At 32.3% G+C, this 23,999-nt stretch overlaps 2 protein-coding genes across 3 annotated transcripts; one reads left to right on the top strand and one right to left on the bottom strand.

The window, feature by feature from the left end:
- The first annotated feature begins 440 nt into the window (after positions 1–440).
- On the top strand, positions 441–3,450 carry LOC105116089 (RING/U-box superfamily protein). Of its 2 annotated transcripts, XM_011013272.1 has the most exons (6): positions 441–854; positions 1,133–1,258; positions 1,403–1,460; positions 1,918–2,171; positions 2,280–2,386; positions 2,963–3,450. In XM_011013272.1, exons 1-5 carry the CDS (start codon positions 493–495, stop codon positions 2,347–2,349), a joined length of 870 nt encoding a protein of 289 aa, XP_011011574.1. In that variant the 5' UTR covers positions 441–492; the 3' UTR covers positions 2,350–2,386; positions 2,963–3,450. The 2 variants fall into 2 exon arrangements, with proteins under 2 accessions (XP_011011574.1, XP_011011573.1); XM_011013271.1 differs by lacking the exon at positions 2,963–3,450 and having other exon boundaries at positions 2,280–2,519.
- On the bottom strand, positions 3,310–8,813 carry LOC105116090 (probable serine/threonine-protein phosphatase 2A regulatory subunit B'' subunit TON2). Its single transcript, XM_011013273.1, has 12 exons — positions 8,474–8,813; positions 8,125–8,216; positions 7,809–7,871; positions 7,608–7,706; positions 7,152–7,310; positions 6,951–7,022; positions 6,678–6,810; positions 5,973–6,037; positions 5,133–5,208; positions 4,475–4,576; positions 4,170–4,362; positions 3,310–3,777 (listed from the first exon to the last, which is right to left on the bottom strand). The coding sequence occupies exons 1-12, from the start codon at positions 8,610–8,612 to the stop codon at positions 3,540–3,542; spliced, it is 1,431 nt and encodes a 476-aa protein (XP_011011575.1). The 5' UTR covers positions 8,613–8,813; the 3' UTR covers positions 3,310–3,539.
- Between the last annotated feature and the right edge of the window lie 15,186 nt (positions 8,814–23,999).

The following is a 23,999-nucleotide window of genomic DNA, read 5'->3' as shown; positions in this document are numbered from 1 at the left end:
TTCTATAAATATTGCAATGTTCACTAAAGTCACTTTTATAAATTTATTAATATGCAGGGTTAGGATAATTTTTATTAAATTATAAAAATATATATTTAAATTATAAAAAAAAATGAGTTTTTATAAACTCTCTTAATTCATAAATCTTATTTTTTTTGGGTTTGGGTTCATCAGGTTTTACATCTATATCAAAAGATATTCAATAATTTCAAATTGATTCATTGATACAATAATAAAAGGCTTGTTGGGAATTATAACAGTAATAGCAGTTTTAAGTATTTTTTATTTAAAAATATATTAAAATAATATTTTTATATTTTAAAAATTATTTTTTAAATTAATATGTCAAAAGAATTTAAAAAATAAAAAATAATTTTTAATAAAAAATTTAAAATTTAAAAGAATATGATCTCAACCGTTCCCAAAGGCTTTTGTACAGAAACTGTAAAACGGAGGAGGGCTGGCCATCACTATCTAGGCATCACTACCGGAATGGAATCGTCGTCTTCGATTGCTTCGCGGAGGTCAAAGAGGCAGAGTCAAGAGAAGTTCTTATCGAAAGTAATTTTGCCAGCAATACGGGGGCAGTCATGTCCAGTATGCTTAAAAGATTTTGGTGGCGAAGAAGATTACCGAAGAGTTGCGGTGATTAGGGTTTGCTTACACGCTTATTGTCTCGATTGCATCCGCAAGTGGAGCGATATCAAGCGGAAGTGTCCTCTCTGTAGTTCGGAGTTCAATTCTTGGTTCTGTAGAATCATTCTCTCCACTCGAAATTTCTCGACGGAGAAATTACCGGTGGTCAGGGAGAGCAGAAGGGTCACTCCGCTAGATATCTTGAGCTATAGGCAACGGTGAGGTTTTGTTATGTCCTATTATATGATGATTAAGTTGATATTTATGTGATTTAATTGAGATTAAATTTATTGTCTCTTTTTTTTGTAGAAATGTCAATTTTTTTGAAATTTTTATAAAACAATTACATGGAGATGCTTTAGATAAATTAAATTTATCTTCGTATAGTATGGCTCGGCATGATGTAATCAGAGAAATTTATTAAAAAAAAAAAAAACTTAAATTGATTTTGAAGATTTGAATCTAAAAAGAGCATGTCTTCTTTGTTTGATTTTAGAGCTGGATTGAATGTTGCTAATCGGAGAAGTAGGCCATTACCATGCCGGCGAAGATTTGGACAGCCAATGCCAGGATCTGTGGGTTCTGATGTTATTGCTCAAAGAAAGCTTCAGTGGCGTGCTAGGTACCCTAATTGACCTAAGTTTTGTTAATTTGAGTGAGGATTATTGAATCCGAACTATGCTTTTCTTGGTTGATATGATGCTGATTCCTTTCTTCTTCTTCTTTTTTTTTTTTTTTTTTTTTTTTTTTTTTTTTTTTTTTGCAGCATATATAATCAAAGATTGCATGCTGTTCCTATATCTTCGAGGAATTGCCTCAAGCAGGTATTCTCCTCAAAACCTTTATGAGGTTAAGTGGTCGTGTTCCGTTTTTTGAACAAGCACATTGGCAAAGTCATAGTTTTGTGATACTTTACTTCACTGCATGCACTTGTTTGCCATCTTTTCCTGCTATGGATTATGGTGGGTGCTTGCTACTTTTGCTTTCCCAAGTGACATGATGCATTGTTGTTTGTTTTGGAAAATTGATAGCTTTAGGCTAACAGGCTTTGCTGAACTCATCTCCCTTCTAGAGGAAATATTATGAACCATTTCTTTGTTTGTGAGAAAATTGGTGCTCGTTTGTTGTTAAAATTGTATTTTTCTTATAGTGGATTCCGGATCATTGGTTCAAGGCTTTGTCATTGATTTGCTTGAGGGTTTAGCATGGAAGAGGGTCGAATTCTGTTTGATTTTATTGTTTCTTCCTACTGATTCTATTGTCATGTTTTTAAACATTCAGATTATATCAAGAAATGGTTGCATGAAACAAAGGATACTGCACAGGATAGAACCATGGATTCAAAGGGAGCTACAGGCGATCCTTGAGGACCCAGATCCATCTGTCATCGTTCATCTTGCCTCCTCTCTTTTTATTGCAAGCCTTGAACGCGGGTCTGATGTTCAGTCAGATCAGCTTGGTGTTGAAGACCACTTTCTTGAATCACTGCGATGTTTTTTGCATGGTTGGACCCACACGTTTTGGCATGAACTTAGGTATACAATTCAAATACAATTGCATCATTTTCTGTATTTCAGTTTCTTCATTTTTAAGATAATTTAGAATTTACATTAACATTATAATGAGAAGAAAATGCTCTTTAGATGTTTTGCAGAAAGCTCACTTACAATGGAAACTTATGACATGGTGGTTGAATATAAACAATCAGACTAAGTGTGGAACTGGGACTTGGGACTTTCATTTGTCTTTAGCATCATTGCACATCGAGGAGCACTTAATTTACGCTAGGACCCTGCTGCCTGAGGCATCGAGACTGCTAATTGAAAGCTGTTTGTGGTTTTACATGTAATTCACCTGTATGATTTCTCAAACATTGACATTTTGCTCAATTGCATGAATAATCACATAGGGAGCTCAGCATGTTGCTGGAGAATGAGCCAAATTCTGTGGGTTAAGACCCTCAAATGGAGGGTGGAATGTGAGATGCAACATGGAGATGCAATGCTGAAGATCTTACCAGCGGTAAAAGTTGGAGCAGGGTTATTTAGGAAAGGATACAGAAATTATGTAATTACATTGAATTCGCAGTTTCTCAATGGTCTCCCATGGAATGGGCTGCTCTTCTTTATATCAAGGCAGGCGGGGAGGGAACGGGTTGTACAAGCATACCACCTGCTAGGTTTTTTCCTTGAATTGATGGTTGGTTTAATCCGTTTGTTGTTGTATGAATGCAAATCATTTCTTGTATCTCCAAAGAATATAAGTCTTGTGAGAATACCATTTGCTCTGGAAAGACTGATCATGTTGAATTGTTGATAACATTTACGCATACATCCGTCAAGCGTTTTGGTACATTATTCATCGAAGAAAATCACATGAAATCAACTGTTACCATTAACTAGAAGCTGAGATGAGGTGACAAATGTCATTTGCTGGAATCCTGAAAGAGACAGCAAGTTGTAGCCTCCATTGCCGTTGCCTCACCAAAAGAGAGGCATTTCAAAGATCTTAATATCTGGAAACAAAATAAACTGAAAGAACCGCCTGAATTGAAGATCAGAATTTTTGCCGAAGGATTTATTATCAGAAACTTGACAGTTCAACGAGATAGGCTTGGAAACACATCCAACAACTCTTTCTGAATTCTGAATCCAGAAATCAGACTGCGCAAAGGAACAATAATTCCAGTGCTTGCTTTTCACTATCAGAATGCGTTACTGTTATACATGTTTGCTTTACACTATCTGAATGCACAGCTGTTGCATCTTTTTACATGAAATTCGCTCATAGAGTTTACCTAACAGAGTGCGCGCACAAAAAAAATTAAAAAAAAATCTGTTAATCCCAAGGAAAGAAACAGATTTGTGTTAGTGCATGAATGGCTAGCTTCTAGATAGCAGATGTCACTCCTCTTCTGGTTCTTCCTCTTCCTGGAGAAGATTCTCTCTGTTATCATGGGCCCAAAAACCGCGCACGTCTATAAGCATGCTGGCTACAGTCCCACCTTGTTTGCAAGCTAGCAGATCAGCCAGTGTAATACTCAATGGGTCAGCTGGCTTGACCATATCCCATATTTCATCCCTCACATCCTCAATACACAATTCATAGTTCCCGCCTTCAATCCATTTCTGGTGTACATCCCTGTTTCAAAGGTAAATAAAATGTTCAAGAGGACGATGTTAGCCTACCACCAGCTGAAACTGTAAAATAAAAATAGCAATGACATCCCAATGAAGGTTATTGTGATCTTTATTTCAGTCTGATATCTAGGTTCATGTCTCTGAACATTTGAGGCTTGCAGAATTGCTTAAGCACTACAAGCAGGAAACCACAGAGTTTTCTCTAGGAAGGTTGTATCAGGTAGCATCTCAGCTCTTAGGTGCTCCCCTTCTTTACTTCCATAAGTTATTTCAAAATTGGTTGCTCGTGATGAAAGTTTTTGTTTCATAAACTCTTGGCAACCAAAGAAAATGATGAAAAAAATATTGAAACAATGCAGTGCAGGCTAATTTAAATGCTGAAAGAATGTTCACCTGAAAAGTGAGTGAATATCAGCAGTGGTAAGAAATCCCCGTCCTTGGAGATCAAGACAGCGAAATAAATATGTTAACCCTTCAGGGGTGTCTTTGTTTTCTAATGCCAAAACAAAGTCGAGAAAACTTTCAAAGTCCATTTCCCGAGTATTCCCTCCACCAATCTTTCCACGGCGGACATGCTCATCAAACACTATCAAAGCATAACAAACAAAGAATGAAAACAGCAATCTCTGGAGAAATTACATTCCCAGGAAAAGAAATCAAAAGGTCATAGATTCTGATAAACTAATTAAAACTCCTACCTCTTTCAATAAAGATTTCTGTCAGCGTACCATCAGCATATTCTTGAAGTTCTTGCTTGCTCAGTGTTCCGTTCATATCTTTATCAAGGGCAAGGAACATATCTACAGAGGAATGAACAATAATTATATACAACTAAGTTGGACTGCTCCTGTGCCAAATTACAAAATTTCCTGAAGCCTAATTCTTCATGTCAACACATTGTAACTCAATCAATCATTCTATGTCACTAACAGCAAGCAATTTCAATTGATAGACCTTATACAAACAGATGAGCCTTGAAAGAGAGACTCTACACTCAATTCTTTATTTCCTCTGCCCTGGACTCTAACAGCTATACCAATCATCTACCCTTATATTGCCATCGTCTTTCTATGATGATTGTCAAAAGCTTCTCGCATTACCATTAGATAATTAGATGACTACAAAACCTACATGCACATTGCTTTAAACTGCACTGACTTCTACTTGATGCTTAATCTCAGAGTTAACAAGGCTCATAAAAGAATGCATGCAGGGAACAATAGAAAAGGTAAAAGGTAAAGGGAAGAGTTCGGGCAGAGGGGAGAGACGGGAAACTATTTAAAAAAAAAAATCCACCAGATCAAAAGTAGTTTGGAAACAAAAACAAAGGGACTGCAAAAAATTAAAAGCACTCACCACATATTCGTTGTGCAGACATCAAAGAAAACCAATTTTCTGCTTGTTCAGTGTCAGTGACTTCCTCCTCACTTTCCTATTTATAGAAAAAATTTAGAACCAAAAAATGGATCCAAACCAAAATATATTGGGATTATTTACACAAATTAGTGTCTTATACATCTTAACTGGCCAAAGAGAACAGACAAGGCAGGCTACAAGGCTACAATGCATTTAAAAGCTAATTATTCATCACATAAAGAAAGCAGGCAAGAACTGGGCATTGGGTGCGGGTGCTCCCCTGTAACAAGCAATGACAACATTCAAGTCAATTGTGTTTCTACAAAAATCATCTCTAGGAAAACAAGTTCCATATCCCAGTGTTCCACTGTACTCCAGAAGATGTAGCAAAATTTTTCTTTTCAGTATTGATGGTAATGTAGTAGATAGAATTTGAAAGCAACAAATTCATGTATCTGACAGGGTATTGTTCCTGAGCTGTACGGGTTCTTATAAGATTGTATTCATTAGATATGTCTTTTAGATAGTTCCTAATTTATCTTGTAGTAGAACTCATGTATATATACAGCACATGATACAGCAACAAGACCTACTGGGTTTTCCTCCATATTTCTGTTTTTAAACTTTCAGGATGTTAAGAAAGAATGTCCAAAATTGCTGCAACCTTTTCATTTATAGGCATAACCACGGTCATGGAAGAAGGAAAAGAGAAGGCACAAAACAAATGGAGAATCAAGGAAAGGATTTTAGTGTCAGAAAAGAAAAGCAAACAGGTGTAAAACTACTATCAATTGTCTATCCATGCAACTAGAAGTTCAAACATATAAATCCATAATCCACCTGGTGCAGTTCCATCAATTCCTGGAGACAGTTGCTAAGAAGCACCTTCTTTATGCAAGATTTCCCTGTAAAGAAAAACTAACTGTCAACTACTCTGAAATGCCAGTACAAAGGAAATTCAAAATTCTTAAAAAATAAATAAAAGGAAAACCAGGCGAGAAGAGGTAACAATTAGGCCATTTAGATCTTAATTCACCGATCCCCTTCCATTCACAGTGACTAGAATTCCATACATCAAACTATCTTTTAAAGGACAGATTGGTATATGTGTCAGTTTCCATTTCAAGTCCCAAAAGCTTATGAAATTCACTCTTCAAACATTTAGGTAATAAATATTATCTTCAACCTTTCAAGATATTTGCAGACGTTTATTATCAGCCTAGGTCATCAGCAAAATAAAAACATCTAATGTACAACAACTAAAAAATTTGAAACCCCTTCCTCACTAAAGTTTAATTTCAAGTATTTTTCTAGCTAGTTAAGGGGAGACCAAGAAGCACAGATACAAAAAAGTTGAGTCATACCCTGTATTCTAATAAAACATTTAAAGGGAGCGCACAGGTTATGGTAATGAGCAAACATATGTAATTACTGCAACAATCAAATAACAAGAATGATTGCATAAATGAAGGAGACATAAAATATAAGTGCCAAATAACTGGAAAAAGAAAAACACTGCTGTAATGAAAGGGTAGCCATGCAAACCTCGCCTATGAGGATCACAGAAGAAAAAGAATTTGTGAGCAGCTATGCGACAATACATTTGAATGAATGCAACGGGCATATCCCTTAGTTGCGCTAAATTAGGGATAAGACCTCGTATATAAGCCTCCATTTCCTGAAAGAGGACAAAGCAATCCTTGTTTTATACAGAAGATTGTAAGAGTGAATTGCCATAAATAAGCATTCATAAAGATCTAATAGTAGGAGGACCAGATAGCGAAATGTGAGTGTTAAAATAAATGCATAAAGCCATACATGAGGCTGAAGAAATCCATCAGAGTCCTCGTCAAGCTCGCTCATATCAATTCTGGCCTGTGTAAGTGAAACCTGAACAACAATAAACAGTAATCAACACTCGCAAAGATTAACTTCAACAAATAGCTCAAACAATAAATGTGTAAATTCCGATACTTTAGAATTGTGAATAAAAGCATGGGACCAAAAAGCTGTACTCACAGTGCGCATCACATACAGGTAAAAGGGCAAAATGGCAATTCTTCCAGATTCATCCTTTTCAAACTTCATGAAATTAGATGGGCTGAAAAAGCGCCGGCATTTGGGGCCTATTTGCTCTGTACATACAGAGGCTATGTGACAAAAATCTTCATAATTCATCTACAACATGATAATCCCAGAGATAAATTAGGTTAAAGTGATAAAAATATTAGGCCATGGAACAAAACATTGTGGAATAAATCTAGCTTAACAAATGCATCTACCAAAAGCAAATACCAAGACATCACGTGACAAGCAACACTTAGCATAACTTCCCAATATCTGATAATGTTAAGCTAGGACATTCTTAAATGAAAACAAATGCAGATTTAGTAACTGAAATATAAAATTCTGCCAAACATATTAAAAACATATGGTGTAATGCCGAAACAGATTGGCACAGCAAATCTTCCAAACCTTTTCTGCACCAGTGGCATCATCAATCACACAATTTTCTCTCAAGCAAACCCACATTGCATCAAGATCATCAGCATTTAGTAAAAGATCTGATTGTTTCTGCAATAATCAAATGGATAATGTTACCAATGAAGCCAGCAAGTATATCCCCAGCCAACCAAAAAGTAACAAGTATAGCAAGCAGAAGTGGAAACACAGTACCTTCAAAAAACGATATTTTGCCAGCCTTTGAACCCTATGACTAATTGATCCTTCTTCAGGTTTCTAAGCAAAGAAAAAATGAAAACAGATAAAAGAAAATCAGTAAACGATAATGGAAAACACAAAAATACCATCACAATAAACAACTCAAAATCTAGCATTGAATCAACACAATTCCTCCATTCCATAAAATAAGCAAAACCCAGAATTTGTCCACAAACAAACGAACACACTGAAATCAAAGTTGTAAAGTAACATTCATGTATCCTAGTAAGAAAACAGTTTAACATCAAGCAAAAGAATTCCACCAACATGCCTTCTTGTAGAAACTAGGTATCGTACCACCTTCAGCACTCTTTTGCTGCTTCTCTTTGAAAATATCTAGCAATATTCTCTTCGTCTCGAGCTCTACATAATAAAACCCAATTTTAGATTCTAATTTTAGAAATGCCTAAAATATATCTGTACAAAAAAATAATAACTAATTATCCTTAATCTCTCTGCATCAAAGCATAGCACTAATCATGCAAACACTGAGAACTCTAATACAAAATTAAGTTAACATTTCACATTGATTGTATATTTAGGGCTACAGCTCCAATTTTGCTACAATTCCAAAAACACACAATTAAAATCAAAATAAGCTAAGGTAAGGAGAAACGGACCCATGAGGGCTTCAGATCCGAGCCCGGCACCGGATCCGATGAACCGCCGGAGATTACGGACCCAAAGCATTGACGTAGCCGGCGGGATCTTCCTCTGCGCGGCCTCGTGGCTCTCGCCATCGCTTGATCCACTGTACATAGCCAAACTACAGTTATCAAGTTGTATGAGTTGACTCGGAGAGTTTGGAGTTCGTTTCCGCGAGTTAAAACCCTAGAATTACGTGCATTACTAATTCAGAAGGCAAAAACCGGAGCCCTCTCTCTCCCTTTGGTTTTTCGATTTATTAGTTTCTTCTGTTAGATTTTGAAAGTTACGGGAAAAGGGAGCTGTTGAATAAATTGAGAATTTAGTCGAGCCTTTGTACTGGGCTACTGGCTTTGAAAATGTGTTTCTTTTTTAATAAAATATTTTATAAGAATATTATTAATTTTTTTATACTTAATATTCAAATTTATTAAATTTCATAAAATTATTTTATAAATAATAATTTACACGATATCAATTTGTAAATTATAATCTTTATTGTTACTGTCATTGCATAACCATCCTTACTCCTTGATTATTATTTTATAAGTAAAAAAATCTTTATATTATATATATATATTATCATTCCATTATTACATGGAATTATTAATTAAATTAACTTTTTAAAAATAACAACAAATAAGTTTATTTTTTAAATTTATTTGTGAGGTAATAAATCTTTATTTTTTATATTGGCTCGAGTAACATTTATTGTTGAAATTTTTTATGACTCTTTTTTCCTTTGTGGAAAGTTATTTTTTTAATTTTTATTATGTAACTCTTGTTTTATATAATTTATTTTAAGAAATAATTTATTGTTTTTTATCTTAATATTAAAATAAGGTTTGTAAGTCTTATTTTTATGCGCTTTTATTTAGGATATTTCTTGAAATCTTTCTAAAATAATGATAATTTTTGAATGATTGCATCCATTTGAAATTATTTACCTTGAGACGTATTTTTAGCATGAATCATTGTTCTTGAGTCAACCATCTTAAAATCTATTTTTTTAATGATTTTCTTTATTTTAGCATCTTTGGCCTTATACTTTTGCTTCAAAGCTTCCCACAATGCTTAGCACTTTTGATTAAACTATACATATCATTTAATGCGTTGCCAAATTCATTCTAGATGTAGTTCATATACACTAAATTATTGTAATTCAAAGCATTCACAACTATCATAGCATTGGTATTAGATTCATCATCCTACAATTTTGACACTTTTTTAATTACAAATTTTGCCAAATTCAAAAGGGTTAAATAAAATAATATCTTTCGTTGTCATTGTCGTATCTTCAAGGTTAATTTATCAAACTTTTTAGATTTTTTATCATAAACCATAAAAAGTGATGGTGGAATATTCATTGCTAAAGTAGTACTTATCCACATAATATTGATTAGAACAACCAAATCTTAAGTAGAAGACATGATAAAATATATAAAATAATGAATAAATATATTTATAAATAAATATTTTGGCTTCTCACATGTAATTTTTAAAAAAGATCTTTTAAAGAAAGTAAATTAAAAAAATTCATACATTGCAAGATTAGTTTCATAAGAGATTTAAATAAAATATGATATCTTTTTAAAACAAAATAAACAATTAGCATTATAAATATAAACCGAACAAAAACAACTTTTTAGAAGTTTAGTTCTAGATGATATGCATTAAAATATATAATTGCATAAAACTAACAATTTTAAAAGATTAATTATAACTCTAATAAAAAAATATTTATCAATCTTCTAGAACCAAACTAAAAGTCATAAGCTATAAACTAATTGAAAGATTATAGATTAAAACATTTAGTTAGCGGAAAACTTACAAGAAATTTATATTATATATTAAAAATGCTAAAGCCTTGAGATTGTTGAATAAAGAAAAATAAATTAGACTAGTAAGCATGAATTGTTTAGCTCGTCACACTAATAAAATTAATTGCAAGAAACGAGAACATACAAGTTTAGATTATAAGCTTGTAAATTATATGTGTCATAACAATCATGCAATCAAAGACAAATATGTCTATGTGTGAGATAATATGCTCAAATATCTTTCAACAAAATGAACCTAACCTTTAGATTTGAGAAAAAAAAATTAAAACTTGCTAAAAATTAAGGTAATGAAGTGTGTGGTGTAGAACATGGAAAAACATTGTAAAAAAAAATCTTTATAATGGATTTTGAAAGCTAAAAGGATAAAGAATAAATTCTCATCATTATCAACTTTGATTACCCACCATAAAACTAGAATTAAACCTAAATTTTTTTACCATAAATATAAGGTCTTTTATCTAAAAAAAACTAATTAGGTTTGCAAAAAATATTTATTGAAAAAATATATTAGATTCTCTTTTCATGGGCTGATAGAAATAATACTTAATAGACCAGATCCAAACCCTAATTAAGTTTGCAAAAACTATTTATTTATAGCCCACTATTTTACAATAAATTCAAACCTAGGCTTGAGCCAAGCTAGGCCATGTACGTGTGAGTTTAAGGCTTAAACTCACTTTATTTAGGTCCTCCACCTCTAAAAGTTTGAGTGTCGTTTGATCTTAATTTAAACTTTTCACTTACCCATTAGATAATCAACAAACAAAGTTTATTTATTTCATATATGAGATAAAAGTTTCTTAAGAGTCTTGGGTATTTCTAAGACATGTCAATCTAGGGATCTTTGAGATTAATTTCTTATTAACCAACAATTTATTTAAGTTGTGTTAATGTTCCATGTTTAATAACCAATATTGGGGATTAAATTTGAACAAAGTTTCAACACCAAAAGCTTATTGATTCTACTTTTAATTTGGTCTCATATGTGTTTATTAACCATGTTTTAAATAAATTTCCAACATTATTAATACTTAATGCACAAAGACTATTATTACCCATTTTAGAACCCTACATAAACATGCAAAGAAAAAAAGAAAATTAAAAAAGATTGAAAAAATTTAAAGAAAATAAAAAATATATATATTACTAAGGAGAACATAGAAAATGCCTCGAAAATTATCAAAGACTGGTTGAGAAAAATCAAAATACACAAGATTAGAAAATTTGGCTACTCAATTTTGACTCATAAAGGCCCTATTGGCAATGAAGATTTAATTTAAATAGGAAAATTCAAAATTGAATGTTTAAAGACTGAATTGGAATTCTTTAAGGTTTAATTGAATTTATTAAGGGCTTAATTGCAAGAAAACATAATTTTTAAAGTCAATTTAGGTTTTAATTGGAATAAATTAAAGTTTGGGAGTCAAATTGTAATTTTAAAGAGTTAATTTGGTAAAATCAGGGTCTTAGTTACATAAATGTTGAAATTTGATAAGTAATTAAAGACTTGAATAAAGAAATCCAAAACCAAGGATCAAACTAAAAAAAGTGTATGAATGCAGGGGTTGAAATTGATTAAATCAAAGGTCCAATTGAAGAAATTAGAAGTTTGTTGATCAATTAACAGCCAAAATGCACAATTTAATAACTAAGAACTAAAATAAAATAGGTAGTTAACTTTAAGGGTTGACATTTGAGTTTGGCAGAAGTGAAATTGCATGTAATTAAAAGTTGAAAGGGAAGGCAAATACATATACAATTAAAAGTAATTGCAAGAACATAGACTAAATTAAAGATTGCCAAATCCCAATTTAAAAAACCCTAATTTTAGGGTTTAACTTAGATGATGTGTCGTTTAACCATTGTTTAGCTTTTTTTCTAGTAGTTTTGGCTGATCGAGTAGGCACATTTAGATGAATAAATGTGGCGTTTCTGACCACTTATGAGGCTATAACTACCACTAGTTAATACTTTTTTATGATCGGCTTGTTTTAACTCACAAGTGCACGAATGTATTGATTAGTATTTAAAAATGCATTTTTATCAAGGTTTTATATCATTATTTTGCACTTGAAGTATCAATAACTTCTTAGCTAGAGCATGTTTTCTAATAACAAGTTTGATACTATAAGATACCTTTAATTTACAGTAAATGTTCATTTTAAATACAAGCCTATCATTTAAATCAAAAGATTGATTGATGAGTTTAACTACTGAAATTGAGAAGACAAAGAAAGGGTTAAGATTAGAAAAGAGATGTTGGTTCAGTTCAAACTAGAACACTATTTAGTCATTGGATCATATTTGAAGCTGTAGATCTTGGATTTCAATTTGGTTTATATAACTAGAAAGTTAAGACATAGGCCCAACACATTCATAGGGAATGCAAGACTCAATTTTGCTGTTTAAAAGTCCAAATCTTAGTAACAACGAACAAGTCTGAATATGTCATACAACCCACATACTGTTTAGTTTTCAGCTCATATCTCGAGTTTTAGAAGTCCAAATGACCTTTTTTTTTTGTTGGAAAGCTGAGACAATTTCCTAGAACTTTTATGAATAAGTCTGTTCAAATTCTGATGTTAGCAATGACGTTTTTGGCGGATAAGAAGATAAGGATTTTCACGAAGTCAAGATGTGGCCATGCATTCAACAATTAGTCAACAAATCAATAGTTTCAAATTTTGGCCTATAAAATGAGACATTTACCATGCATTTAGGCATCTTAGTTTTCAGGTCAAGATCATATTCTTGCTTTCTTTCTTTATTTTTTTGTAATGCTTAAATTTTGCTTTCATTAATCTTTTATTTATGCTTTTCATCATAACTATGTTCTTATCTAGTTTATTTATATTTCACTTCTTCATTATGTTTAGCTAAATTTATCATGTTAAGGTGAAAATGTTTCACTAATAATGTTAGAATATGTATAATATAAACTCGACATGGACTTTAATGTTTATATCTAAGAAAGTTTGTTATTAACATGTCTTATACTTTTATCTTACTAATTTTTAATACCTTACTTGTTAAATGGTTGATCTAGATACATTTGGTACAACAAATGCTTGACATTTTCATAACCAACCGTATGGTATAACGTACACATGTGCTATGGAAGAAACTTCATTTGTTGTTAATATAAGTTAGCATCACGAATTCCTAACAATATTTAAAAGTTTGATGTTACTTAAATAAGATAATTAATATGGTCATATTAAAAATTTATAATAAACTATTAAGGATAAATCATTCGATCGGAATTTTCTTTGTGTGTGGTTTTCAGTTGAGTAATAAAAAGAGTTTATACTATATGTATTTTTAATACCATTAGTGGATTCTTTAACCTTGACATTTATTTTTATCATTGTTTAATCCTCATGTTAATCTTACATCTCAAAGTCATCTTTAAATTATTATTATTATTATTATTTATAATTTATATAGTTAACCTCCTTGTGGTTTGACTCCGGTTTTACTAGGTTATTTATTACTTTGACACTCCTACATTTGGTAGAAGATATCAATCTTTTGGTCATATTAAGTTTCTGGCATCGTTGTAAGGGAGGTAAATTCTTGTATAAATTATAATATTTATTTTATTTTCTCTTTTCTCTTTTCTTTTATCTAACTTTTGTTTCTTTTCTTCCTTTTATTCTCTTTCTACACGTGCATGACAGTTTGGTCACGTACATTAAGTGATAGACTTTACAGGGTATCCTCATTATTTTCAAAAAACATGGCCGAATAAGATAATCAGTCACTTCATAATGAGAATAACTGTGTTAGAACACTTAGAGACCACATGAATCCAACAAGAACAAGTGCATCCTCATGTATAGTTTCCCTTCCTAATGCATCTCATTTAATTTTAAGCTAGATATTATTCAACTTTTACCTTCTTTTCATGACTTAGATCTAGAAAATCCATACTTGTATTTGAGAGAATTTGAAGAAGTTTGTAACACTTATAATGACTTAAATTGTAGCATGAACACCATTAAATTAAAAACTTTTTCCTTTTTTCTTTAAAAGATAAAGCTAAAACATGGCTATAAAATTTGAGACTTAGATCCATTTGTGCTTGGGATAAAATGCAACAACAGTTTTTAAAGAAGTTTTTCCCTTTTCAAAGAACAAACACTTTCAAAAAGACAGATTACCACTTTCACTAAAAAACTAGGAGAAACATTTTATCAATGTTGGGATAGGTATTGAGACTTACTTCATACTTACACTCATCATGGTTTTAAAACATGGAGATTGATTTTATATTTTTATGAAGGATTAACCTATAAATAGATAAATGGTTGAATTGACGTGCAATGAAACTTTTAAGGATAAGAACCTTAATGAAGCAATGGAGTACCTAAACTTGCTAGCTGAAAATGCTTAAAATTTTTAGCTCAAAATTAGGACACTACAGGCACTTATAAGGCACTAAGTAAAATTCAACCTTATATATCGAGTGGAGGAATGTACAGCCTTTGAAAAGATTATGATTTTCAAGCTAAATTTGCATCTTTAGCCAGAAAAGTTGAGGCACTAGAATTGAAAAAGAGTGGTTAATTAAAATCTGTTCAAGACATTGTGTGTCAAATTTATGAAACTAATGAACATTTAATCAATGACTGATCAACTTTGCCTTTTTTTAAGAAATGCCTCCATAAACAAGCCTATGCTTTAAATAGTTTTCAAAGGCCTAATTGACACGACTAAAAGATTGATGTCTTCTCCCAAGTGCAGGACTGTCGACGTAATAAATAACCCGGCAAGACCGGGGTCGAACCATAAAGAGGTTAATTGTATAAATTATAAACAACAATTATAAACAACAACAACAACAACAATAATAATAACAATAATTACAATAATAGTAGTAGTAATAGTAATAGTAGTAGTAGTAATAATAATAATAATAGAAGAACAAGAAAAAGAAGAAGTTGATGAGAACTTTGAGATGGAAGATTAATGTAAGGATTAAACAATGATAATAAAAAATATCAAGGTTACAGGATCCACTAACGACATGTCAAACAAGTATAGTATAAACTCTTATTATTCAATTGAAAACCACACACAAAGGAGATTCCAATCTGATTATATATTGTTAACATGATTACATTAGTCATCTTATTCCATTAATGCTAATACTTGTAAATCTCGTCAAACATTCATGATTATAACTTATGTTAACAACAAATCAAGTTCCTTTCATAACACAGGTGTCGGCTATACCATACAGTATGGGCTATGAAAGTGCCAAGCATTTGTTGTACCAAGTGTTAAACAACATAAATCAAGATTGGTCATTTAACAAGCAAAGTATTAAAGAGTGAACAAGATAACAAATACAAAACATGTTAGTATCAAACATTAAAGTCCATATTAAGTTTACACTATACTTATTCTTACACCTTTAGTGTAACCTTCTCGTCAATACATTATACTTATTCTTACACCATTAGTGTATCCTTTTCACCTTGACATAATAAACTTAGCTAGACATAATGAAAGAAAGAAAAATAAATAAACAAAATAAAAACATAAATAAGATAAAAGTTAACTAAGGAAATGAGAGGAAATGAAAGGCATAAACTTGATATTAATAAAAGCAAAGCATAAACATTACAAAAAAAAATACAAAGAGAGAAAGCAAGGGCATAATCTTGATTTGGAAACCAAGGTGCCTAAATGCATGGCAAATGCCTCCTTTTATAGGCTAAAATTGGAAACTATTTATTTGATGACTTATTGATGAGTGGGTGGCCAACTCTTGACTTGGTGACAATCCTTATCTTCTATTGTCTGCCCAAAACGCCATTGATAACGTCAAAATTAGAACCACTTGCAAACATGAAAGTTGTAGGAAATGGTCTCAACTTTTTTATGTAAAACATTCAGCTCATTTGGACTTCTAGAACTCCAGATATGGGCTAAACACTGAACAGTACTCGGGCTGGAAGACAGATTCAGATGTCTTTGTTATTGCTCCAATTTGGACTTGAAAATGACCTTTTTAGATCTTGGGCTCCATATGAAAGTTGTAGGCCTATGTCTTACCTTTCCATCTATATAAAGTGGACCTAAATCTGAGATCTACAGCTCCAGATATGACCCAATTACCAAATAATATTCCGGTATAGACTGTATCAACATTTCTTTTCTAAATTTGGCCATCTCTTTGTCCTTTCAATTTCAATTCTTAAATTCATCTATCAATCCTTTCATTTATATGATAGGCCTGCATTTAAAATGAACATTTACCACAAATTAAAGGTATCTTATATTATTAGATATATTATTATAAAACATGCTTTAGTTAATGAGATAATGCAACTTCAAGTGCAACCTGATGATATAAAACCTTGATAAAAATACACTTTTAAGTACTAACCACACCCCCCAACCAGCTTATTACTAGTCCCTAGTAATCAAAGCGTTAAAATAGAAAAACAATTTGCAAATTCCACAAAGCAAGGTATTCATCATTGAACTTCCATTAATCTATCCAGATAAACAAACTCTCATTAAATTTATATATCTGCTCATTACCTCTTAATAAAATATTAATAAGCCTTTCTTTTGTGCTCAATATATCAACACATAATTATGGGGCTTTTCATGAAAGAAAACAAAATTCTTGTTTTACTATTTAAGGTTAACTGCCTTGGGTTGGGATTATTATTATTATTATTATTATTATTTTAAATATATATACATATAACTTAAAACACCATGCATCTTTAACCCATGTAAGGAGCTTTCGGCTAATGACTCCCAAACTAGTTAGTCTTAGGGCATTAGGTGTTGAGACACCCCTATGAGCTTAGTAACTCAGGTTGCCGATACTGATACATAGATAGTGCAATGTTTGATTCCCTTAAACTTTTCTCCTTAACCCATGTAACAAGCGTTGGGCCAATACTTCCTAAGTCAGTTGACTTTAGGGTATTAGGTGTTAAAACACCCCTTCGGGCTTAATTGATTAGGTTAGGAAGGTTACGAAACCAAACTTATTTATATTTTTATTATCATGATTTTTTTTCTTCTTTTCTTCTTTTTTTTTTTTGCTCTTTTTTTTTAAAAAATTATGTGCTATCCCTTTCCCTTAGTTGTTACCTTTAATAAAAAAACATAAATAATGTAATAATCTAATGTGCAACTCACAATCATATGTTAAAGTGTGTGTGTGTAAAAATTAAGGTTTAAGAATACATGTTAAATGAGTATATGAGTAGAATTAAGTGATAATAATGCAAGAGTTTGTAAATTTGAATATTTCAGGAAGTGTTATAATAAACCTTGTTAAGAATAGTTACTAAGATGCATCTCAAGAGTCACTTTAACAAAATAGCTCCTTTACTCTGCCATCCTAGTAACAACAATTATGCACATGCTTTATGAAATAGAAAACAAAATATATTTTTTTTATCAACTACTACCCTCCCCCCCAAACTAAAACGAGACATTGTCCTCAATATTCTAAGGTAGAAAGATAGAGTATAGAAGATATCACCTAAAATAACGAACATTGACAAACCTGAAATACACTTAAACAAAAATAAGAAATAAAAAAACACAATAATAAAACAAAAAGACACAAAAATTCACAAATGAAGACTTAAATCCAATCCAATCTAGGCCTGCATTTAAAATGAACATTTACCACAAATTAAAGGTATCTTATATTATTAGATATATTATTATAAAACATGCTTTAGTTAAGGAGTTATTGATACTTCAAGTGAAGAATGATGATATAAAACCTTGATAAAAATTCACTTTTAAGTACTAACCACACCCCCCAACCAGCTTATTACTAGTCCCTAGGAATCAAAGCGTTAAAATAGAAAAACAATTTGCAAATTCCACAAAGCAAGGTATTCATCATTAAACTTCCATTAATCTATCCAGATAAACAAACTCTCATTAAATTTATATATCTGCTCAATACCTCTTAATAAGATATTCATAAACCTTTCTTTTGTGCTCAATATATCAACACATAATTATGGGGCTTTTCTTGGAAGAAAACAAAATTTTTGTTCTAATGTTTAAGGTTAACTTTCTTGGGTTAGGATTATTATTTTTGTCTTTTTTTTTTTCTTTTTTTTTAAATATATATACATATAATTTAAAAACATCATGCATCTTTAACCCATGTAAAAAGCATTCAGCTAATGACTCCCAGACTAGTTGGTCTTAGGGCATTAGGTGTTAAGACACCCCTATGAGTTTAATAACTCGGGTCACAGATACTGATATGTAGATAGTGCAATGTTTGATTCCTTTAAGCTTTTCTCCTCAACCCATGTAACAAGCGTTGGGCCAATAGCTCCCAAGTCAGTTGACTTTAGGGTATTAGGTGTTAAAACACCCCTTCGGGCTTAATTGCTTAGGTTAGGGAGGCTACGAAACCAAACTTATCTACATTTTTATTATCATCATTTTTTTTCTTTTTTTTAATTATATACTATCCCTTTTCCTTAGGTGTTACCTTTAACAAAAGAACATAAATAATGTAATAATTCAATATGCAACCCACAATCATATGTTAAAGTGTGTGTGTGTAAATTAAAGTTTAAAAATACATGTTAAATAAGTATATGAGCAGAATTAAGTGATAACAATGCGAGAGTTTATAAACCTGAATATTTCAAGAAGTATTATGATAGACCTTATTAAAAATGGTTACTAAGATGCGTCTTAAGAGTCATAAAAAGTTCTCCTTACTCTGCCATCATAGTATCAACAATTTTGCACATGCTTTATGAAATAGAAAACACAGTTAGTTTTTGTTTTTTTTTTTTGTTTTTTTTGTTTTTTTTTTAGCTTTACCCTCTCCCCCCAACTAAAACGAGACATTGTCCTCAATGTTTAAAGGTAGAAAGATGGAGTATAAAGGATATCACCTGAAATAACGAACACTGACAAACCTGGAACACATTGAAACAAATATAAGAAACAACAAAACACAATAATAAAACCAAAAGACACAAAAATTCACAAATGAAGGCTCAAATCCAATCTAAGCTTTTTACGGCTTTCCTTAGATGACCAATTTATGCGATTCATGGAGGGATCAATTACAGGAATGAAAGATTGTAGTTGGTCAATCAATTGTTCAGTAGTAGCAGCAGAGATTATGATTTGTCGTGCAGAAGATGTTAGAAATTCCTGTTCCACAGCATGATCAAGAAAAGACAACAACTTATCATAATAACCATTAACATTTAACAAACCTATGAGTTTATGGTGAATGTGCAGTTGAGCCCAAGAGGAAATATGAAAGATCTCTTCTAATGTGCCTAGACCACCTGGTAAAGCAATGAAGGCATCAGCATGGTTAAACATTGCATTCATTTGAGCTAACATTGTGGAGACATGAAGTTCCTCTCCAATTGTTTTTCCATTGATGTCCCCTTGTGCTAAAGCTTCGGGGACGACCCCTAAAACTTGACTACCTCTTAAAAATGCAGCTATTGACACACCTCCCATTAACCCAAGATTGCCTCCCCCATACACTAAATGAATCTTTCTCTCAGCTAGCACTTGACCAAGATGATTTGCTGATTCTAAAAACATTTTCTTTCCTAGGACTAGATCCACCAAAAACACAAATATTTCTTATATGATGACCTGAGGAACTTGCCATTTCTACACACTTCTGTAGTTGTTGAATGTATGGGTTGAGTAGAAATGAAAGGAAGGAAGATAGGGTTTTATAGATGAGAAATTAGAAAGGCAATCATACCACCTATATGTAGGCCAGTTGGAGTCTCACACACACACTCTCTCTCTTTATTTATTTATTTATTTACTTTTGAAAAAGCATGTGTATGTACATGTAGTTGTGATTGTGGCTCACATCTTCCCTTGGTTTTACGTCCAAGAACGGCTTAAACGCCCTCTATGGGTCGGGGATAGGCTTCCGATCCAGTTTTCTTAAAAACTGGCAAACAAGGTCTTTTTTAGTCAGATTCCCAAGACTAAGTCGATCATATTCTTTATGAAATAGTGGCCATAAATCATGAATTACACGATGCACATCTCCATTAAGATGTGTCTAAAGAGTCAATAAAAGATTATCTAAAGACTCCTTACTCAGGCCATCCTTAATGAATTGTATTTTATCTTCACGGTTTATAGATACCATTCCTAAAGAACGACATTGTGCATTACAAGTCTATCTAGCACATCGATGACAGACTTTTAGTCATTTTGCACGACGTTTCTTTGCAAAAGTGCTTTTACCTGTTCCAGGCATGCGTGAAATGAAGGAGTTAAAGGACTCACTTGATAATTGGACCTTTGCTTCAATCAACCAGCGAATATCTTCAGGAATTCCATGATTCATTAACAATCTCAATCTTGCACATCTAGCACGGTAAATTTTTGTAATCGCATTCTGAGGTAGAGCGGGAAAATACTTTTTTAATTTTTCAAGATTAGTGTTCATTTTCAAATGAGAATTGGAAGAGAGATTCAAAGAATTGCATAAATATATACATAGATATCAGTTATTGTGTGAAACTGAAAGAACCGACTTAAGTCACGGAGTACCGTTGTCCGCCATTTGACCGGGGTGAGAGAAACTATCACTTACAAAGAAACACAAAAACAAAGTGAGAAAAACAAAATAATCAACCTTTATCTACAAGATCATTCAAACCAGTTGATTCATTTTCACTAGGAAAATTATCAAAGTAAGCTTTCAAACGATGTCCATTTTCTGTAAAAACATTGTCATTCATTGAATTCTCAATATTACAGGCCCCATAAAGATTGCTCCATCTTGATCTTAGTTCTCTAAGGAATGAATAGAGTTGAGAATTATAAAAACTTTTTGACCAGTGTCAACTTTTTGACAATTTTCACAAGTTTTGCAGAATGCATGTGTGTCCTTGAACATGGTGGCCCAATAAAATCCATTTTGAAAGATTTTTATAGCTGTCTTTTTTGACGAGAAATAACTTCCACATGCTTCAGAATGACAAAGTTTAATGACACTACTTACCTCATTATCGGGAATGAATCTTTGAAATATTTGATCAGGACAATATTTGAATAAGTTAGGGTCATCACAATAAAAATTCTTCACTTCGTTCAAAAACTTTTCTTTGTCTTGGGTACTCCAATCAGCTAGCAAATCTCTTGAAGCAAGAAAATTGATATTTTTATCATACCAAGGCATTGGACTAAGAGAAAGTAAGGATTCGTTAGGAAAGTAATCATCGATTGATGTGATATCAGATGTCGAATTTGTTATCATTGTTGACAAAAGATTCACATCAACATTTTTGGTGCTTTTTTCATCCATGATTTCTTCCTCAAAATAAATCATTTGCAAATCTTCAGATTCATCCAACTCATTTTTACTTAAAGTAGATTCAAGTTGATCATAAACTAATTCGTCAATATGATCTACTTCTTGTAAATCATTATCTTCTCCAGGTTGTTTGAAAATGTTGAAAATATTCATCTCTAATGTCATGTTTCCAAATGACAGCTTCACCAGTCCATTCTTATAATTAATCAATGCGTTAGGGTCTTTATATTTCAAAGCATTATTGTTCTGAAGAATAGCACTTACTTGTTCGGCTAGAAAAGCTTTCTTTTTCACATTCAGTTTCCTCTTCACAGTGCATAGATCTTTTAAAAATTTAGCATGGGAAGGAACCTGTTTAATAGCATCCAACAAAGGTATATTGATCCTTACCTGTTTGAAAATTTCAAAAATTTCAGAGTTGTGATTGACTTTCCTTTGTTTGGTCATGGCCTGAGAAAATGGAAGTGCTGGCGGAGAATCAGTCTTTTCTTTGCAATTTTCAGATTCAACCCCTTCCTTACCCTCAGAGATTGACTCATCATCTTTCTCATAAGGTTCAAGAGAGAGTTTTTCAATAACCTTACCACTGCGTAGAGTAGTGACTGATTTGACTTGATCCATGTGTTGGCTTCCGGAACTACTTGCATTTGCATTGTATTGCTCCTTGGGATTTTGTTGTGGTTGAGATGGAAACTTACCTTTCTCTTGGAAACCGAGAGTAGATGTTAATTTTGCAAGAGTATCTTTAAAATCTGTCTTGTTTTGAGCAAGTTGAGTATTGATTGTCTCTTGCTTTTCAATGAATGCATGCAATGTTTTCTCAAGATTTCTTCTAGGAGGTGGAGCATAAGGAGGTGCATATCCATGAGAATTTTGAAAATTGTGGTGTGCTTGAAACGGTGGTTGTGAAGTTTGTGCATTGTTGTTCTCACTTTTCCAATTGAAATTTGGGTGATTTCTCCAACCAGGGTTGTATGTTTGGGAGTATGGGTTGTGGTTGGCCCTTTGGAAACTGTTTAAAGCATGGGCTTATTCATGGAGACATTCCTTAAAAGAAGGCAAGGTTGGACAATCGTTGGTTGAGTGTTCATTTGTTTCACAGATTTAACACACAATGTTTTCAACAGATTTTAATTAACCACTCCTTTTCAATTCTAGTGCCTTGACTTTTCTAGCTAAAGATGCAAACTTGGCTTGAAGGTCATGATCTTCCCTAAGGTTGTACATACCTCCACTAGATGTATGAGGTTGAGTTTTACTCAGTGCCTCATAAGTACTCGCGGTGTCCCAATTTTGAGCATTTTCAGCTGACAAGTCTAAGTACTCCATTGCTTCATCAGGGTTTTTATCTTCAAAAGTTCCATTGCACATCAATTCAACCATTTACCAATCTGTAGGTGTTAACCCTTCATAGAAATGTGAAACCAATCTCCATGTTTCAAAACCATGATGAGGGCAAGTACTAAGCAAGTCTCGATACCTATCCCAACATTGGTAAAATGTTTCTCCTAGTTTTTGAGTGAAAGTGGTGATTTGTCTTTTGAAAGAGTTTGTTCTATGAGATGGGAAAAACTTCTTTAAAAACAGTTGTTGTATTTCATCCCAAGCACGAATTGATCTTGGTCTTAAATTTTGTAGTCATGTTTTAGCTTTATCTTTTAATGAAAAAGGAAAAAGCTTTAATTTGATGGTGTTCATGCTACAATTTAAATAGATAAATGGTTGAATTGACGTGCAATGAAACTTTTAAGGATAAGAACCTTAATGAAGCAATGGAGTACCTAAACTTGCTAGCTGAAAATGCTTAAAATTTTTAGCTCAAAATTAGGACACTACAGGCACTAAGTAAAATTCAACCTTATATATCGAGTGGAGGAATGTACAGCCTTTGAAAAGATTATGATTTTCAAGCTAAATTTGCATCTTTAGCCAGAAAAGTTGAGGCACTAGAATTGAAAAAGAGTGGTTAATTAAAATCTGTTCAAGACATTGTGTGTCAAATTTATGAAACTAATGAACATTTAATCAATGACTGATCAACTTTGCCTTTTTTTAAGAAATGCCTCCATAAACAAGCCTATGCTTTAAATAGTTTTCAAAGGCCTAATTGACACAACTAAAAGATTGATGTCTTCTCCCAAGTGCAGGACTGTCGACGTAATAAATAACCCGGCAAGACCGGGGTCGAACCATAAAGAGGTTAATTGTATAAATTATAAACAACAATTATAAACAACAACAACAACAACAATAATAATAACAATAATTACAATAATAGTAGTAGTAATAGTAATAGTAGTAGTAGTAATAATAATAATAAAGAAAGAG

The sequence above is a fragment of the Populus euphratica genome, unplaced genomic scaffold, assembly GCF_000495115.2.
Source record: "Populus euphratica unplaced genomic scaffold, PopEup_1.0 scaffold843.1, whole genome shotgun sequence".
NCBI classification, from domain to species: domain Eukaryota; kingdom Viridiplantae; phylum Streptophyta; class Magnoliopsida; order Malpighiales; family Salicaceae; genus Populus; species Populus euphratica.
The sequence above is the reverse complement of the archived record's forward strand: the minus strand, read 5'-3'. Positions and strand labels throughout refer to the sequence as shown.

Bases quoted from the DNA above. Each gene is read 5' to 3' on its own strand.
- LOC105116089 (XM_011013272.1), top strand. From the start codon at position 493: ATGGAATCGTCGTCTTCGATTGCTTCGCGGAGGTCAAAGAGGCAGAGT. The intron at 855-1,132 runs GTGAGGTTTTGT...GTTTGATTTTAG, and splicing joins ATCTTGAGCTATAGGCAACG to AGCTGGATTGAATGTTGCTA. The intron at 2,172-2,279 runs GTATACAATTCA...AATGCTCTTTAG, and splicing joins ACGTTTTGGCATGAACTTAG to ATGTTTTGCAGAAAGCTCAC.
- LOC105116090 (XM_011013273.1), bottom strand. From the start codon at position 8,612: ATGTACAGTGGATCAAGCGATGGCGAGAGCCACGAGGCCGCGCAGAGG. The intron at 7,872-8,124 runs GCATGTTGGTGG...TTCTTTGCTTAG, and splicing joins TACCTAGTTTCTACAAGAAG to AAACCTGAAGAAGGATCAAT. The intron at 6,038-6,677 runs GTTTGCATGGCT...TTTTCTTTACAG, and splicing joins CTGTGATCCTCATAGGCGAG to GGAAATCTTGCATAAAGAAG.